This window comes from Solenopsis invicta, chromosome 11, assembly GCF_016802725.1.
Source record: "Solenopsis invicta isolate M01_SB chromosome 11, UNIL_Sinv_3.0, whole genome shotgun sequence".
NCBI classification, from domain to species: Eukaryota; Metazoa; Arthropoda; class Insecta; order Hymenoptera; family Formicidae; genus Solenopsis; species Solenopsis invicta.
Genome location: NC_052674.1, coordinates 1164091 through 1176246, shown reverse-complemented (window position 1 = coordinate 1176246; position 12156 = coordinate 1164091). Strand labels below are relative to the sequence as shown.

Sequence of the window (12156 nt, the reverse complement as noted above, 5' to 3'; positions counted from 1 at the left end):
CGGAAAGTTGGGTGGTTCCAAGTTCGATCCCTGGCTGAGTTATTTTTCGCAACAAATTACAGTCTTTTCTTAACGAGAAAAGAATTTTTTTACCGACATCACATTGCCACATTAAATAATCGTTAGCATTATTATTATTATTAAATCGATTCTCGATTTAATATATATTGTAATATTACTATTCTCATTCGATTTCCCTATAAGCTCTACAATATTCCTAGAATATTAATAAAAATTAAAATAATATTAAAGTAATATTCCGGGAATATTATTCAATATTTTTAATATTATTTTAATATTATGAAATATTGTATTAATGTTATACACGGCTATCCGTGGAATATTATGTTCTGCAAATATTATTTCGGTCAAAAATTAATGTAAATTATTACGCATAAAATATTTATAAACTTTATATAATAATTATTACATTGAAAAGTTATAATATTCCCGATAATTTAAAATATTGAAGTAAATATTCTTTTCCTATAATATTCATAAACATAATATAACAATATTATCAGAAGTGGATAAATAAGCACTTTTTATTAATATTTTAATTAATATTTCAGAAATATTATTTAATATTAAATAATATTGTAGCGCTTATAGGATTAAAACTGTAGAGTGATGAATTTGAAAAGGTATATAGAACCATGCAAGAATTATCAGCAGTTGAGATCTAGCTACAACCGTTAAGACTCTTTAATTAGTTGTGTTAAATAATTCAACGCGAAGTAAGATAGCATTGAATGACTTTTAAAACAGTATCTTGAAATTTCCCAATGGCAACTATCATCAAACAAGTGTCAACCCGACCTGTTATAACCTCGAGACTCGCCGTTCTCTCGCGACATTTTACAATATTTACATGTATCGTACGACCTGCGTTACTCTATCTCGTGAAAGAAAACAAACGATTCAGCACCCGCCGCCCGATGTCATTCGATGTTCTCGCCCATTGGCGATTTTATTAGACTCGAATTTATTACCAGAGTGTAAAATTAGTGTCGAAACTATAGACGCGTGCCAGTTGATCGTCGTGCCCTGGGAGCGCGACTCTGCGAGTTCGACGACTCCCGTGTCTCGCGTTACAAACGCGAGCGAATGGAAGAATAACTTGCAAGGGAGTGATCGCCACTTACCAGCTGCACCAGCTTGAGGATACCGGGTATGGTCTTGAAGTAAGGCACGTTCAGCCGAACGCCGGCGAACAGGCCCGGCTGGCCTGGCTCCGTCTTCACCGTCGGTACCTGCCGCGGATTGTTGCTGGCGTTGTTGCTGGAACCGTCCATCGTCACCACGGTCTCCGACATCATGTTACGCCGATCCACACGCTCGGGTTCACCACACGCGCTACGCGTCCACGCTCAGTCGTACCTCTCTGCTCACTCGTCCCGGAGTGAAAGGCGACGGGGAGTAAACACCCGGGGGAAGCAAAATGGAGAACCGAACCGGTACCGCGGGAGAGCCGATCACGGGACACCTGTTGTGTGTGTTCACTACGGCCCGCGTGCACAGAGGCCTTTACCACTGCGCACTACCTACGGTCTACGGTATTAACAGCGGAGCCCAGCGGAGCCGCTATTCTCCCACTGTTGCTGCCACGCTACGGCCGCTGTTCACAGTGCCGGATCAATCGATGATCGATATAGTAAAAATTTGTATCGAATTTATCGAATCTCGTACTCGAATCTCGATTTCTATAAATATCGTTATACAAATGATTAAAAATTGAAAAAAAAGCAAAACAAATGGAAATCTTAACATTATCTCGAGCTTTGCGCGAAAGATTTAAAAATAAGACAATTTTTTAACGAATCTTTAAATCTTACTCTTCAAGTTTAAATTTAATTACTGAATCATATATAATGAAAATTAAAGAATAAATTCTTTCTCTCCTTTCTTCTCTTTTCTTCTCCAGATACAGAACTGCAACATATATTTTAATAAAAACCAATTATCTATATAATACACATCACAATAGCACACAATATATTTATAAAAGATTTTGTAAACATTTCTGTGATCTTAGATTAAACAGATCATAAAAATTGATCACAAATATCGCATAAAAATATTTATAAAATATGTGTAAAATATGTATTTTTATATTTATTTATTTATTATAAATATTGTATAAAGTATGTAGTTGTAATATTGTATGTAGTTGATTTTAATAACATTTTGAATAAAGATTTTTTGATATTTGTGATATTTTTCTTTTAGATATATAAAATACGAAATATTTAATTTAATATTAAAAAAAATAAATAGTAATAAATATTTATAAATATTTTATGCTGTCTGCGATATATAATATCACGTAATATCCAGCAAAAGAGGCAAGCTATTAATTATAATTCTTAATTTTCTTTTTATAAAAATGAACCAGTAATTATGTATAAATTTTATGATTTAAATGTCGTATATTTTTTTATCAAATATTTTTAAGCAAATAGATTATGAATTTGAGAAAAAAAAAGAAAAAGAGATTGCATGCATATGTATAGTAGTGCAAGTCCTCAGCAGATGTTAATCCGTCACTGATTCACCCTACCTCTCATTCCTGCTTGCAATAGTAGAAGCGCACATCGCCACGTTGTGTGTATCTCACAATCTTTCCTATTCCACTTCCATGACATCGTGTTCCATCATTATGCTTGTCACCTGAGTGCTGACACTGCCGACATTCTTTTTTGTTAATTTCTCTTTTCTTAATAAAAAACTTTTTACGTATATAGCGTTCTTAGGTTTAATCCACTCACAAATTATGCGAAAATTATAACTTTTTGTATTATTAAATTTAAAAATTAATAGTTTTGTTAAAATAAAAATTGTGTTTAATTCTAAAGTATTAAGTATACTTATAAATTAATACTATAGTGGGAGTACCCTTACCATATGATTTTAGCACAGACTTGAACCATTTTTATCGACAGTGTCGTAAAATGGATGTGCTACGTAGTTCCAATTTCAAAAATCGATATACTGGCGGTAGTGCACGAGAGGTTTCTACTGCTCAGGTAAAACATCGCTGAGCGATGATCGCTCAGTCTTCTTTGGTCCCCTGCTTTGGTCTTCTCTTTGTTGGCTGAGACGGAACAAAATAGCAAGTTTAATTAATTAATTAATAAAGAATGGGGAGTGGTGATGATGAAGCACCTAATATCCAGTTTAAAAAGAAAAAGAAGACGAAACCTTTAAGGAAACGCGAAATTCTCTCAGATGATAACGACAGCGAAGGGGAAAAAATGTCTCTTAGGTGATGATTGTACATATTCTGTCTTAATTAAATGTGCAGTGTGAAGAATTTAGCGTAATTAAGAGGAGACTTATTTCAGGGAGAAAGTCGAAGAGATGAAGATCATTCAGAAGCTCCGCGAGAGACCGGCTGGTGTCGATATCGTTGGGTTGGCTCTCGGAGAAAGCGTTGCATCTGATGTCATAACGGTAGAATGCATTTACATATTATACATATATGTTTAATAAAATTAAAACATGATAGATTCCCAGATAGTAACATGTCGATATTGTTATTGGCATATTATTTGTATCATAATATGTATTGCTACCAAAATTGCTGCAACTGAGTCTGTATTTGTTGGCAAGTTGATACTATAATGATATGACATCTTTAGATAGAAATTTGTCAGCAACTTGCTAGCAATGTTGAAATTGTTATTATTTAAATTTGTGCTATTACTATTATGTTGTCATATCATTGTAACTTGCCATTAAATTGCTGGCAATACATTTGTACATTGTTGCTTGTGTATTGCTTGAATCTTTGAAATCATTGAATAAATGATAGCAAGTTGTCAGCATTATAAGCAATCACAAATTTACATTGTTTTGCTGAGTTATGCTTTGTTATCTGGATAGGAGAGATATAATATGAGTTGATCTATGTTAATTTAGTCGGATCCCTTTAACATGAAAACTGGAGGAATGGTAAATATGACTGCACTGAAGAATACAAAACATAAGCCAAATGATGCATATGAAACTGGCATTGGAACACAGTTTAATGCAGAGACTAATAAACGTGATGAAGATGAAGAAATGTATGTACAATAAAGTTTGCTTTTTTCTGTTACATTTATTGTTGATATTAAATCAGCAATGAGACGATATAATTTATTGGGATTATTAATAATTGCTAGTTTTTGTGTCTCATATTTCAATCTCATATAATTACTCTTACCAGGGTTAAATATATAGAGGAAGAATTGTCAAAGCGCAAAAGTAAAAATAATAACGATGCGGCAAATAGCGCGAATAATGAGAAGGGATCATATTGCTCACCTGAGGAAGCAGCGTTGCGTGCGGTACCAGAACATTTGAGACAGAGCTCAGCGAATCGTAGCGAAGAAATGCTTTCAAATCAAATGCTTTCTGGTATTCCGGAAGTTGACCTTGGCATAGAGTGAGTACGCTTATATACCTATTATACAATAAAAATTTTAAAATATTTACAAATATACAATACATACAAGTGTGAAGATGATTTGTTGAAGTTGAAGCAATATATAATGATTTAATCTTAAATTTAACTTTACACACATTTATTTGTAATAATATAGTTCTTAAAATGTATTTTACAATCAATATTTCTTTTAAAAACAATTAATTTTCAGAGCTAAAATTCGTAACATTGAAGCTACGGAAGAAGCAAAACTGAAACTTCTTTGGGACAGACACAGAAAAAAAGACGGACCTTCGCAGTTTGTTCCAACAAATATGGCTGTAAATTTCGTGCAACACAACAGATGTATGAATTTTCTCCTTACTGTTTTTCATAGGTAGAGTCATTGTACCAGTCAATGAACAAATAGAAACAGCTTAAGGATATTTAGTACTTATTTTGGAAATATTAAAAATTTAATAAGAATTTTACAAATTGTTTCACATATGATAAGATTTATAAAAAAATATTTTGTTGACTCACTAAAGCAATCAAAAGTTATGAGGATTTGCAACAAATTCATTCGTGACTTTATGGAAAACGTGTGACCACGTCAATTCAAGTGGTTAAAATAGAAAAATGAAAGGAATTAATTTAAAATTTGAAAAATGTGTATAGTTTAGATATAGAAAAAATACTTGATTATATAATTTTGATCAAGCACTGAATAATTCAAAAGATATTAAGAATCACTGCAGCAAAATAGGATCATTTTTGCTGCAAAAATCATTATAAATCAAATTTTTTGTTGTTTTTTGCAACTAGTTTCAAGGTCAAAAATTTGAACATTCGCGACCAAAATTTTTTACCGTTTATTAGGAAAAAAAAACAATAAACCTTAGCCTAAGAAGCCTTCAGTTTTTAAGTTTTAATTATTTTTAATTTATATTATATGGCCAAAATATCCTTAATATAATTATATTTTCAAGTAAAAAATGGTGCTTTAATAAAATTTATATCAAAATTACATCTAAAAAATATCAATTAATTTACAATTTATTATTTTGAAGTTTTATTATTTTAATATTTTTTTTAAACAATCATTTACTCATAATTGTTCAGCGACTGTTATAGTGACTCTATATATGTACATGAAATAATACATGATATTCTTAAATTAAATTATTAAGTACTGTAATCATGTTATTTATTTCTCTACATTTTAATTATTTGTGTTAAATATAAAACTGTAAGCGAAATATTTATTATAATTTCAGTTAACATAGAAGATTCAGATTTCCAAAAGTCACAACAAGAATCAGGCAACAAGAAAAAATACACTACCAAAGAAGACATTCGTGGAAAACGAAAAGATAATGGAGAAAAAGCGACGGACGACTACCACTATGAGAGATTTAAAAAGCAATTTAGACGATTTTAAATTAGACTTATATGATTAATTTATCGTGTTATATTTTTTTGGATACATATAAACGTCGATTCTTACATCAGATGTTGCTTTAAATTAATTTTTTAAAATTGTAATTAAAAAAATTAAGGACAATGTTACAACAATTTTACTTTCATTTGCATACATTATTCATGTCCATCAAAAGGTGTTCATAAAAGATATGTGTTCCAGTAAGCATTGAAATGCAATACCGAGAACACTCGGTAATTTTCTCATAATTTTTTCATTATTTTAAAAATAGTTGTAATACATCTTTAAGATTATTTTAGAGTTCTATTATAATACTACCTAAAAGGTTATCAAGATTTAAAAACTGCAGATTTCTTAAAAGTTTATTCTCTCTTTTCCTAATCAACGATAAAAATGTTGGTTATGAATACTCGAATTTTGGCTCCAAAACTAACAAAGAAAACAATGTAAAATGTAGTTTATAATGGTTTAAGCAGCGAAAATAACCCTATTTGAATGCAATTTTAGATAAATAACTTTTAAACGACTAAGTATAGCTTCAAAAGAGAATTTATATACGAATATATTTATTGAAGTTTCAATTATTAGTATACATATCTACAATGTTATTTAATTTGTAATACTACTTTATCAAATTTACAAATAAATACTACAGCACGCAATTTTATATGCAAATCAAGAGATACAAACAAAACAGTAAATACTAAACCAATAAGATGTTCAAATTTTACACAATCAAACAATAATGTAACATGAAAGCAACTAAATGAAAATTTTAAGAGTTGGATAAATTAATATATTTTTGTAATTAAATTAAAGTTAATGATTTATCAAAATTTAGTTACATTAAGTTACATGAACAAAAAATTCGAAAGTTATGTTAAGGTAAAATTAAAGATATTAATTTTGAAAAACTAACTTTCTAACATAGTTAATTCTGACATTTTTACATTTTTTATAATATTTTGGAATGTATTATACGTATATCTCAAACTTGATCTTTAAAAAGTATTAATTTCAAAGCCGAATCAGTCGAGGTCGCCGAGGTCTCCCGTCTTCTTCGCTCATGCGCGTTGCGTTCTGGACCAACATCGTGGAGAAGAGGGTGAGAGGGGTGAATGAGGAGAAAAATACCGGTAGTGGGAGGGAAGGGAGGATTTGCGCTGCGCGTTGCATGTGTGTAGATGTAGAGTGTGAGGGGCACGTCGACGTCAGTCAATCCATTGCGTGAAGCTTACAGTCTTTACGCACAGCGACCGTCATTGACGCGTAATTATGAGTTGTGGATTCGTCACTTGCGGCCCGAACGAAGCTCTCGTCGTTTCAGGTAATCGAGCGAGCAATCATCCCTGAATCTCGTCGCTCCGATGTTTCCTTTTTCCGCGTTCTTTACATATTTTTCCTCGATTTAATTACGTTCGTAGAAAAGAGAAAAAAACATGGAAGAAGCGCTCGTGCCTCGTAGATAATTGATCCGCGAGACAAGATGATTGGGGGAAAGCGCGGGATCGATTGGGAACAACCGCACCTATATTATGCTTTGATCGCATTAGATACTAAACCTGTTCTTTTTAACTAAATTTGCACGGTTCATCTATCCTTCTTTTTCCCTCCATTGGAAAGAAATAAAATGAACTGTGCAAGAAATTCAGATAAAAATAACAAAAATTATGTCTGCTACATGTAAATAAACTAATCGGCCGAATTGTATACACATAGAGTACGATTGTTTATTTATATTAATTTAATGAAGGATCACATAATTTTATAGTTTTCTATTTTGCATTAATTGTTTTTTTTCCAGGATGTTGCTACAGCAAACCTCTCTTAGTGCCTGGAGGGCGGGTATTTGTTTGGCCCCTCGTACAACAAGTACAAAAGTGAGTATCACGTAAGATCTTTAATACGTGGACAGTATAACAAATTCTTCAATTTGCATGTATTTTATAGGATTTCCTTGAATACGATGACCTTACAAGTTGAGAGTCCAACAGTGTACACCTGTCAAGGAGTTCCAATTTCTGTAACAGGCATAGCACAGGTAAATTTAAGAAAGAGTGTTTTTATATTTGTGATATTATGTCTTTAAAATGTTACATCTATTTATTATAATTATATGTATTAGAATTCATACACATGATCAAAATTAGAACATGAATTGTAATATAATAATATATAAAATTGTAAGTCAATGAGAATGGTTCTGAAAATTTGATATAATATACAAGGTGTTCCAGACCACCTGTTTTAAATTGATGAGAACAAAATACTTTTTATTACAGATTTGAATCTAAAAAAGTAAGAAACTTTTGTTTTAAACATTTCTTTTTTTAAAAATATATTCTTTAACTTTTTATTTAAGTTTATTTTTGCATTATGTTTATTATTAAGATCATTTTAAAGTTAATGGAAGCATTTATAGGAAAAACTTGAAAAATGTTTAGTTTCTTTTGCAATAAAAAAGTTGCATGTTAAAAAATCAACATTCTGGTCTGAATTTTCGATCGAAACCAGGAGTTGAAAATAAAACCATTTAATAGAGCATACCCAATTTATTTACCAAAATTGTTGAAATTTTTTTATAAAAATCACTTCTCTTCATTTTAAAAGAGAAAATTTGGGACACCGCATGTATTTATTATAAAATTTTTAATATTTTGTAACATAAACAGCTCTAGTGAGCCTACACCATATTGCAAAGAGATTTTTTGAAAACAAACTTTAACTTATTAACTTTTTCTTTAAGTCAAAAATTTTATTTATTTAAAAATTTATGTAAGAGAAAAAAATACTCATTTAAAAAACAATATTTCTTTGTTATTTTATATAAACTTAATTTATAAATAAAATTTATTTGATGATCCATATTGTAATTGTTTTATAATTTAAAGTAAGTTAACTTTAAAAAATTACAACATTTTAATTTAATATAAATAATAGAAAATAATGTATTTACTTCAGGTAAAAATTCAAGGGCAAAATGAAGAGATGTTATCTACAGCGTGCGAGCAATTTCTTGGAAAATCTGAAGATGAGATACATAATATAGCTCTTGTTACTTTAGAAGGACATCAACGAGCTATAATGGGCAGTATGACTGTAGAGGTAAACCAAAGAGCACACATTCTAAATTATTATCTATGAAAAATTATTATTATTAGAGACATGAGCTTATTCTTTGCCACAGGAAATTTACAAGGATCGTAAAAAGTTTAGCAAAGAGGTCTTTGAGGTTGCGAGTAGCGATTTAGTCAATATGGGCATTACTGTCGTATCGTACACGTTGAAAGACATCCGGGACGAAGAAGTAAGTGTGCCACATTTTTAATAAACAACACAAAAACAGATTGCTGGTATACAAAAACACGTAAAAGTATATAAATCAAGTGCGTAAGCATCTGAAATCTTTTATTAAAAAAGATACTAATAATATGTATGAATCGTAATTGAATCACTAAAATGTACAGTGTTCATATAAGTGCATATACAGAGAAATTCAAAAGACCCCCTTTAAACGATTCAATAATGTTTATTAATAATTGATACGTGAGTATGAATTTTTTAAGTAATTAATATAGTTAGAGCTTGTATATTGTACATATTGAACACCTTTTTGTTTTGCTACTTGCAGGGGGCAAAGGTACGTTCAAATTTTATTTTATCACTATTGTATCTGATGTCACAGCGCACACCGCTATGTCTTCTAACATCATTACTGTAAATTCTTCAGATTATAAAAAAAAAAACAAAAATGTTCATTGCTTTTGTAATAAACAATTGTGCACACTTGCTACTGATTCAATGCTGAAGTATCCTCAAATAGCAGAATATGATGATATTGAAAATGTTATTTTCTTAATATAAAAACATGTGTAAAAAAAATGGAAATATGATTTTTATAAACGTGTTAATATTGTTTATTATTTACAAAATACTATTTCAATTACAAATTATTAAAGCATCGTCAAATTTTTCTATTTAAAAATATCTCAATATTGAATTGGAGCAACGATGATACTTATATATGTTGCCTTTCTATGTCGCTCAGATACATTGCTTATTCAAATGCTGAAATCATTGTTAGTCACTGTACTATCGTAAATTTTATAACATTGTACAATAATTTCACAAGAATACATTATTTGTAGGGTTATCTACAAGCTCTTGGTATGGCACGTACAGCAGAAGTGAAGAGAGACGCTAGAATAGGTGAAGCAGAAGCTCGTAGAGACGCTCAAATTAGAGAAGCTATTGCTGAGGAACAAAGAATGGCTGCGCGCTTCTTAAACGATACAGAGATCGCTAAAGCGCAACGTGATTTTGAATTGAAAAAAGCTGCTTATGATGTCGAAGTTCAAACCAAAGTGAGAAGATTAATGTTTCTTAAATATTTTCCATGGACAGTTTATTTTATAAAGATGTCATTTACAGAAAGCTGAAGCAGAAATGGCATTTGAATTGCAAGCGGCAAAAACTAAACAGAGGATTATGGAAGAGCAAATGCAAGTAAAGGTTGTTGAACGCAGTCAAGAGATTGCTGTGCAGGAGCAAGAAATGATGAGACGCGAAAAAGAATTAGATGCCACTGTAAGGCGTCCTGCTGATGCAGAAAAATACAGGTATTTGATCAATCAAATAAATTCGATAATATTACAAAGTTTTTGTACATCGACTAAGATCTGATTTTTAGATTAGAAAAAATGGCGGAAGCAAATAAATTGCGTCTTGTTATGGAGGCTGAAGCTGAGGCTGAAGCTATTAAGATCCGCGGTGAAGCGGAAGCCTTTGCTATTGAAGCGAAAGCTAAAGCAGAAGCAGAACAGATGGCTAAGAAAGCTGCAGCATGGAGCGAATACAAAAGCGCAGCCATGATAGACATGATGCTTGATACTCTTCCAAAGGTACATTAATTTTCCAACGTTTAAAGGTGCTTTAATAATCATACCTATTCTAACTTCAACTCACTTTACAGGTTGCTGCCGAAGTAGCCGCTCCTCTATCTCAAGCAAAGAAGATAACCATGGTTTCGAGCGGTAATGGCACTATCGGTGCAGAGAAATTAACTGAGGAAGTTTTCAATATTGTACAACGTGTTCCAGATCTTGTTAAAAATTTGACGGGCGTAGACATTGCAAAGGTACGTAAAGAAACTTGTCTATTTATTTATATTATGGAAATCGTAAGATAAAGTTATCACATATATCAATTTTCTTTTTCAGTCTGTACATGCTGCGTAAATATGAAGGACAATTAAATAATTTTCTTGGTCAAATGTTCTTCAATGTACATTTATAAAAAAATATTCAGTCGATTCTTTTGTTATATACATTTGCTTTAAATCTCACCCAGTAACACGGGCCAAGTGTAATTGAACATCGGAATTCCTATATTATAAAAATTCAACACTTTCACTGCCATTTTGTAGTATCTGTCCAAAATACATATGTATACGAATTGACGCATTTCGATTTCGAAAATTAGTTAGTGCAAATCTGATTTTTATTATTAAGTTTTAAGAATGTATCTCGCACAAGGAATTTCGTTAATTGTCATTCCATTAATTTTTACTAACCCAGACAGTGAAAGTGTAGTACAACATTACTATCGTTTATCATATTGATATTATTTTTATATCTATATATCTATATATATATATATATATATATATATATATATATATATATATATACCATTTTTTAATTAAAAGTACTAACTGCTTAGTATATTTTCCTAACTCAACAACGTCTTTTTAAATTAAAAAAAAAGTGTGTGCGTTTTCTATCGAATCTCTTGAGGAGCGTTCATCATAACGTTCCTCCTATTTGTCTATAATTCTATGCCAATATGTGCCGAATGTTGTTTATTCAAATATTCAATCACATATATCTTACAAATATAGTTCCAACATCTGTTTAGAGATGAAAGTATTTAATGTACTCAACATTTAATCTTCTCAACATTACTTAATATTATTCAGTATAAAGAGATCTTTCTTCTAGTCCCTGAGATAAATTTATATAACAATTTGGCGTGAGCGTTCTATTTTCTGTATAAGATGTACAAGATAAAGGAAACAGTAATATATTTTCCCATCCCACATTTATACATATAAGTCATAGAGAGATCACTGTGATCTAATCATTTATATGAATCATAGTTGTAACTTTTGAATAAAAGCTGACTACGTTTTCATGACGTAAAGCTTTAAACAAATAATCGATTTTGTGTAATGCAATGACAGAAGTAAATGTTATGAATCTAATTCGTGTGTCTTACTTTCTCTCATCCATTCTACAATATCGCGTGT

General features: G+C 30.8%; 3 protein-coding genes across 4 annotated transcripts in view; 2 read left to right on the top strand and 1 right to left on the bottom strand.

The window, feature by feature from the left end:
- The window catches only part of LOC105197001 (plasmolipin), a 31225-nt gene extending 29667 nt beyond the window's left edge, over positions 1 to 1558 (bottom strand). Inside the window, exon 1 of the mRNA XM_026130773.2 lies at positions 1146 to 1558. Coding sequence (XP_025986558.1) covers positions 1146 to 1319 — 174 coding nt within the window. The 5' untranslated portion in view covers positions 1320 to 1558. The remainder of the gene's footprint in view (positions 1 to 1145) is intronic.
- Positions 1559 to 3014: 1456 nt separating this feature from the next.
- On the top strand, positions 3015 to 6524 carry LOC105196962 (telomere length and silencing protein 1 homolog). The gene is made up of 6 exons (XM_011163127.3): positions 3015 to 3265; positions 3345 to 3453; positions 3922 to 4067; positions 4211 to 4429; positions 4641 to 4774; positions 5686 to 6524. Exons 1-6 carry the CDS (start codon positions 3141 to 3143, stop codon positions 5847 to 5849), a joined length of 897 nt encoding a protein of 298 aa, XP_011161429.1. The 5' UTR covers positions 3015 to 3140; the 3' UTR covers positions 5850 to 6524.
- Positions 6525 to 6948: 424 nt separating this feature from the next.
- On the top strand, positions 6949 to 12111 carry LOC105196961 (flotillin-1). 2 transcript variants are annotated; one of them, XM_011163125.3, is made up of 11 exons: positions 6949 to 7176; positions 7654 to 7729; positions 7800 to 7890; positions 8811 to 8954; positions 9037 to 9156; positions 9481 to 9489; positions 9998 to 10213; positions 10281 to 10468; positions 10540 to 10750; positions 10822 to 10986; positions 11069 to 12111. In XM_011163125.3, exons 1-11 carry the CDS (start codon positions 7125 to 7127, stop codon positions 11084 to 11086), a joined length of 1290 nt encoding a protein of 429 aa, XP_011161427.1. In that variant the 5' UTR covers positions 6949 to 7124; the 3' UTR covers positions 11087 to 12111. The 2 variants fall into 2 exon arrangements, with proteins under 2 accessions (XP_011161427.1, XP_011161428.1); XM_011163126.3 differs by lacking the exon at positions 9481 to 9489.
- Positions 12112 to 12156: the final 45 nt, after the last annotated feature.